Here is a 7,279-nt window from a genome sequence, read left to right as displayed (position 1 = left end):
GGGCGGGTCCTGGTCCTGCCATGCAAACGAGGGGGCGCGGCCGCCGGAGCCGCGGGGTGGCCGGGGCGGGAGGAGGAGGCGGAGGGTGCGGCCCCGCACGGACCGGGGGGAGCAGCGGGGCCGGGCCGGACTAGGCCGGGTCGAGCGGGGGCGGCCGGGAAGGGCGGGCGCGGTACCGCCGCTGGGTTGTGAGCAGTGGACGGGACGCGGCGGCCGCAGAGATCTTTCGCGGCGGGCAGCGGAGAGGGAACATGGCGAGCGTAGGAAACGGCACGGAGGAGAGCGGCGGCGGCGGCGGCGAGGAGGTAAACGGAGGGCGACTGCCGAGGGGCTCCGGGCTTGCGGGCAGCGAGCGGCCGTCCCCGCCGGCGCGGCGGCGGCGGGGGAGATGCGGGCGAGGGCTCCGCTGCAGTGGCCGTCCCTGTCGCCCACCTGCTCCGCGGTGGAGGCTGATGGGCGGGCGGCCGGACAGGACAGGGGCAGGCCCGGCTGCCGCTGGGGCGAGTCGCCGCCTGGAGTTGGGGAAAGTTGTGCCGGTGGCGGGGCCGCGGGCAGCCCCTTCCCGCATCCCGCGACCCCTCCTTTGCTTTTTTTTTTTCTTTTTAATTTTTTTTTTTTTTTTTTAATTTTTCTTTAACCCCAGCTCCTGCGCTCTCCGTGCCAGTGTGCCGTGCCGCCGCTCCGGTGTGCGTCCCTCCCGGCGGCGGGCGGGCGGGCAGGCGCGAACCCGCGCTCGGGGGCGAGGGACAGGTGTGCGGGCAGCGGCGACCCCCGGCTCTGCACCGCGGCCGAGGCCTCGCTGTCGGGGTGTCCGAGAGGGCCCCGGGTGCGTTTCTCGGTCTGGGAAATGCAGTCGGACAGAGCTGTTGTTGATGTAAGCTGCGTTTGTAATTTCGCCCTTGTTTTATAAAAGGTCCTTGAAACAGCCTAGGCAGAAATCCCTTAAAACGATCGCTTGAACTTGAAGATTTTCTTTGTTGTCTTGTCAGTCTAGGAGAACACAGTAGCAGGGTTCCTTGACAACACCTCTGGGAAGCTGGTGGTTGTAAATAATTGTCCTAGATGAGCTTTTGGGAATGGTACTGCCAAACTGAAGCAGTTTTAACTGGAGCGTGCTTTAAAACGCGGTAGATCGCGGTCCTGGCATGCGTGTGTGGGAATATTGACTTGATTTTGGACTGCACAGTCTAGAATGAACTTCTTCAGCTGCCCAGATTTTGCTGAAGACAATTTATGAATGAGTACGTAATAGGCTGGGTTTTATTCAGTGCCCGATGTCTAAGGTGTGGCTTTTCTGTACAACAGGGCAAGTGACTAATGTCTACGTAGGACTTGCTATGCTGTGTAGTTCAGTGGAACTAGCTTGTTCTTGTTCTTGGTTAGAAGACGGGAATATATGTTAGCCTGTATTTCAGAACATGCTGTGAAAGTTTCTATTTCCTAAGGTTATATGTGGCAGCAGTGAAGAGGATGTGAAATGCTTGAATCTCATTGTGTACTAGAGTGAATCACTGCAAAATCATAGAGTCATCTCTGTGAAGCCGAGATTTTTTTCCAGAGTAGGGAAAAAAAAGTTGCTAACTAGCTCTCGCAGCTCTCAGTAAGCAAATAGTCAGAATTCAGACTTGACATAACAGGTATTCAGCAACTTTGTTGTAGCCCAGCTGTTCTGTGTGAACAGTAGGAAAGAATATACTTCATTGAGTTTGGTGTTAAGTGTTAATGCTTTTTAGAGGAAAAGAAGCTGGCAAGAAAAAAAATTGAAAGGTGGGCATAAAAGCACATGAAAGAGGCGTTATTTGAGCAATACTTTGCAAAAAGTGTAGTTTTCTCTGTATAAGCCTAAAAGACGTCATGCTCTTTGCTTGTGCTTGGTTTGCTTAGTGCTTGATTCTTTGGAGTCTGAAACAGACCTGTAGTGGTAATGGAGAAAGTACTTCAATTTTTCCTGATCAGATTCCAGAGTTCAGGAGGAGAGGGCAGATGATTGTCTTGATCTTGGAGATGGTCACTGCTTTTGTAACAGAAGTTGTCTAGACCACTGTACACTGTCTTTGCCTACAGGTTCACTGTAGTCTCTTTACTGATAAGCTTGTTTTGATTTCATGCATGTGGTAATTGTTTTTAAGCGTCTTAGCTTTTTTTGGTGTTTGCAGTGTCTATGATGCTGAGAAACAAAGGTAGCAGAACACTACTATAAGCCTTTTTTTTATGAGCTACGTGCATCTAAATAATACTGTTTACTTAGAATATGGCAGATGGGAGCTCTGCTTCCTGATTTAAGTGTACATGCTTAGTGCTATATGAACATAGCTTTTAGCATAGAATTTTGCTTTGCAGGGACTTGTGAATGCTTCTTCACCCCTGAAGCTTTGAAGAGGAATATGTTAGGCTAAATGTTGAAGTTGTTTCCTGCTTAACAGGATGGATACAAAGAAGAACCCTTCTTCTAAAGTCCAAGCATAAGGTACCAGGTAGCTGTCCCTTGCTGCGGTCTGTCCCTGAAAAAAATTTATGCTTTTCCTTATGCTTCTTGCAGCTCAAGGAAGTGCCAGATACCGTGTTTATCTTTTTTTTTTTTTTTTTTTCCTGATTTATGTCTCATTGTCCTGCAGCTGTGCCTTTCCAGTGGGAACAGGAGTGGGAATGGTATGAAGTGTAAATAAATCTTGTGATTTTTTTTAACCCAACTAACGTAAGTGTGTTAGTCCATTGGTGTTTTTTATTTAAAGGAAAAGAAACCCACCAAGAGGAACCAGAGACCTAAGAGGCTGTATAAATGAGATAGTATTACGGGTATGCCATCTGGGAAAATAAATGGTTGTTAAACTCACGATTTTCCTGAGTTCACTGTTACTTCCCTGGTGTTGAAGTGTGATCATTCTCTGCTAGGAGGCAGTTTCCTGATTGCTGTGTGCAAACTATCCACCTATGGCGTGGCCAGTTGTGAACTCAAACATGATACACCGTCGACACTTAAACCACTCTATGACACTGAACTCACCCCGTAAAAGAATTAATACCGGTATTCCTTTGGAATGGATTGGAAATCTAGGACAGATGTAGTTAACGTTAAGGGCACAGTAGCATTCCTAGCCACTGGAGAGTCTTCAAGCAAAACTTTAATTCTTCTCCCCATCCACCCTCTTCCCACCCCACCCCCCTCCCCCCCCACCTGTCTAAAGATTACTTAAAATAGCGGGCCAGATCTGCTTCCCATTAAGTTCACTCTTTGCTGCCCTGGTTTTTCAAAGTCTTAAAGCCAGCTTACTTGGTTACTTGGGGATTCCCTATCAATTAAAAAAAATTAACCCACAAACCCAACCGGGGTCCCTGTGCATCTGAGGGTTGTGGCTAGACAGAATAGACCTTTATGATCATAAACCTTTATGATCAAGAAGCATCTAGATGCTAAAAGAATTCCTTGCTTGGCCAAAGGGAGCCAGACTAAAGATTATACACAGATCTGAAGGTGATTTGGTACCCTTGGTGTGGTCAGCTCTAGTGCTTTGTCCCGACCTTGGCTGGGATAGAGTTAATTGGTGCTGTGCTGTGTTCTGGATTTAGTGTGAGAATCCTTTGAATAACAGTGATTTCTAGTTGTTGCTAAGTAGTGCTTACCCTAAACCGAGAAGTTTCTCAGTGTCTCATGTGCTGCCAGCAACCAGTTGCAGGAGAAGCTGTGAGGGAGCATGGCCAGGACAGGTGGCTTGAACTGGCCAAAGGTGTGTTCCATACCCTTGAATATCATGCCCAATATATAAACTGGGGGGAGTTGGCTGGAAGGGGCCAGTCACTGCTTGGGGACAGTCTGGGTATCAGTCAGCAGGCAGTGAGAAATTGTATTGTGCATCACTTCTTTCTCTTGGGTTTTATTCCTCTTTCCCCCTTTCTATACTATTATTATTATTTATTTTACTTTATTTCACTATTAAACTGTCTTTATCTCTACTCATGGATTTTACCTTTTCCCCCAGTCCCATTCCCGTCTCACTGGCAAGAGGGGAGAGCAAATGAGTGGCTGTGTGATACTTGGTTGCTGACTGGTGTTAAAACATGACAGTCTTTTTCTGGTGCCCGATAGGTATGATAAGTTCAGATAATAACAAACCTGACTAGAACACGTTAGAACAAAATTTTAAAAGCATTGTGTTAGTAACATGGGAGGAATGCAGACGTGCTCCCCACTGTAAGGAGAAATTTTGTGCAGCCAAAGCTCAGCTGGAGTTAAAAGATGGCCGTGACTGTCAGAAGAATAAAATAAAAAAAGGTTTTTACTTTGATGTATCAGTAGCAAAAGGCAGTGCAAAAATAACATTGGCCTATTGCAGGATGAGGATGGTCACCTCACAAACAGGGACATAGACAAGGCTGAGATGTTAATGCTTTCTTTGCCTCTCTTGTCAACACTGGAGGAGCATGGCTATGACAATGAAAAACTCCCAGCTGGATCCCTAAAAGTCTGTGCGGCCTGGTGGGATTCAGCCAAGAGTACTCAAAAGAGCTGGCTGATGTCATTCATTGCAAGATCTCTTTCAGTGATTTTTAAATGGTCTTGGGAATTTGGAGAGGTTGATTGCAACCTGGCTAACATTTTTCCCAAGAGAAGGGACTACCGAGGTGATCCTGGAAACTACAGGCCTCTCAGTCTTACTTCAGTGACCGGTAAGTGTGGAGAAGAGTATTCTGGGAATTTCTGAAAAACACCCAAAGGACAGTGCAGGTATTGGACAGAGCCAATATGGCTTAATGAGGGGAAAGTCCTACTGAGTACCTTCGGAGGGAAGAGAAGGTCTTTAAATCTGACAAGAGGGTGACAGGCTCAAACTCCAGTGGCAGGCATTGCAGCTGAAACAACCCTTACAGGTATCAGTCACTTGTATAAACAAGAAGAAATGGACACAGAAGTCAGCTCATAGTAAAGTTGGGTGAAGCAGGGCTATCCCAAGAGCAGAACAAAAAGACAGAAAAGAGAGAACAATTCAGTACCTGTCCCTGAGTGAGCCGTGGGATATGTGAAGTGACTTCAGCCATCATCCAGATGAGCACATTGTTATCTGCCTGCTCTGGTGCTGCAATAACAGGGCTAGTAGCCTGGAATTTTAGGGTAGGGAAGCAGCTGGGATTGCTTTCTGCAGAAGGGGGCATTAACAAGGCAATTAGGAAAATGGCTCAAGTCATCAGCCTCCGGAGGTGACTCCTGTCAAGTGTGAAGGAAAGGTATCTCTTCAAGGGAGATGTTATATGTCACCCAGGCAAGTGGACCACCATGTCCAGTACCTGAGGGAATTAGCCATGCTAGAGATCATTTATTATGATGAAAACGATGTGCAGTTACCCACAGATCCAGGTGAAATCCAGTGTGCATGACCCATGGTGGTGGTAATTTGTGTGGAGTGCACCATGCACCATCGTTGTGTGCCAGTTTATTGGTGGTAATGAGACAAGGCCAGTGATGGTGGCAGAGTGGCTTGCCCGTTCTGGCAGTACTGAGTCACTATGGACTTTGCTGTGGAAAAACTGCTTGAAAAATGGGAAAAACTGTTGCAGAAGTTACAGCAACAAAAAGAAGATAGATCCTACTCTCCATCTGTATGGTCCAGTATCTCTGCTATTAACAGTAAGTGTTCTGCTCAAGAGAGAGGATGTAGAGGGTAGACCCAGTGTGTTGCTCTCTGTTTTTATCTGAGGGATCACAGAGCAGACATGAGAAAGTGGGATGGAAAACCTGTCTTAAACCCTAGAGGAATTGGTACCTGAGTTGTAGGGAAAAACAATCCCAAATGGTTTTTTTTTACCAGGAAAGTTGCTCCTTCTGTCTCCAGTGGACAGTTCACCAGAGTGGAAGGTCTTATCTTATGCCTAATTCTATGGAAAGAAATTCTAATCCTGTTTTCTTTATGTGAAGTAAGTGGACAGTCCAGTGACCAGGAGTGGAGGGGCTCTGCTCCAGCCAGGTGGAGGAGAGGGACAGCCATTTTTATTGGACTCTGTAGATCGGATGGCCTAGCATGTCAGACCCACAGGTGTATAAGGTTCTAGCAGGCGCCAGTGCATAGGCAAGCTATAAAGGGACAGAACCTATCTGTACTTCTCAAGTGACAAGGTCATCTCAATAGCTGTCTGTGTTGGAGGCTGAAGTGAGCCTAACTGGGAATGAGTGGCAAAAGCACTTACTGTGATGGCCCCAGAAGCCCTGTGCATCCTTGGCACAGGATGAGTACCTCAGGAGAGTACACTTCAGGGGCCCAAAAGGGTACCAGTGTGCTTTTGGTGTCTCTCCTAGCCCCAGCAGAGACACCGTGATTCTCGCCCAGAAGCTGATTGTTCAACTCCAGAGCCCAGGAGTGCTCAGAAGGACCTGCTTATGCTTTAACAGCCCCATTTGGCCAGTGTGGAAGTCCTATGGAGAATGAAGGCTGACAGTAAACTGTTGTGGCCTGAATGAAGTCACACCACCTCTGAGTCCTGCTGTACTGGACATGCTAGAACTTCAATAACAGCCAGAATCAAAGGCAGCCAGGTGGTGTGCAACTGATATTGCTAATGCATTTTTCTCAATCCCTTTGGCAGCAGAGTGTAGGCCACAGTTTGCTTTCACTTGGAGAGGTGTCAGATGCACCTGGAACTGACTGCCTTGGGGTTGAAACACAGCCCTGCCAGAGGGGTGGGGTGGGGGATGTGAAGTGTGGTGGGGTGAGAGACCATCTGCATGTATTTAGTTGCCGGCTTAGTTGTGGGTACAGGCCGTGACAGGCTTTTATTAAGGACAGCTTGGCCAATTCAGCTAATCTGTGCCTCACCTCTAAACTAAGCTATTAAGGAAAATAGAGGTAATAAAGGTCTTACGATGCATGTTGTACTCTCTTGAACTGCCCAAGCAGGGATAAGCGCTGTATAGGCTGGCTTTACCAGCCTGCACAGTTGATCTTCAGAGCTAATTTCAAATGAAACCAGCATCGTCTTTAATTCAAAACCCGGTTAGTACTTGGTTTAAGTACTCAAGGGTTTAATCCACTGCTGCAGCAGCTGCTGCATTTACGATGAAAGAACTTGCTAATGGTATGCTTCTTTACATCAGTAGCTTAGTATAATAATGCGCTTTTAGAATAAATTGTAGAACTGTGCAGCACTGGGTATTTCCTCTCTCATGTTTATGCTGAGGATTCTTCACAAGTTTTGTGTGGTAATTTCAGCCTGGAAGAAGAGTCTCAGTAGGGAGAGACAGTGGTAGCTGCATTTCCACAGAGACTTTGAGAAACTGAAAGCGAGCTACTGT

General features: G+C 47.3%; 1 protein-coding gene across 1 annotated transcript in view; it reads left to right on the top strand.

The window, feature by feature from the left end:
• The first annotated feature begins 216 nt into the window (after positions 1 to 216).
• Positions 217 to 7,279, top strand: part of TTC39B (tetratricopeptide repeat domain 39B) — a 74,665-nt gene continuing 67,602 nt past the window's right edge. Inside the window, exon 1 of the mRNA XM_082301061.1 lies at positions 217 to 305. Within this exon, the coding sequence (XP_082157187.1) occupies positions 252 to 305 (54 nt within the window). The 5' untranslated portion in view covers positions 217 to 251. The remainder of the gene's footprint in view (positions 306 to 7,279) is intronic.

Source organism: Coloeus monedula, assembly GCF_965178545.1.
Source record: "Coloeus monedula genome assembly, chromosome: Z".
In the NCBI taxonomy this organism is placed as follows: Eukaryota; Metazoa; Chordata; class Aves; order Passeriformes; family Corvidae; genus Coloeus; species Coloeus monedula.
This window is presented reverse-complemented; position numbering and strand designations above follow the sequence as displayed.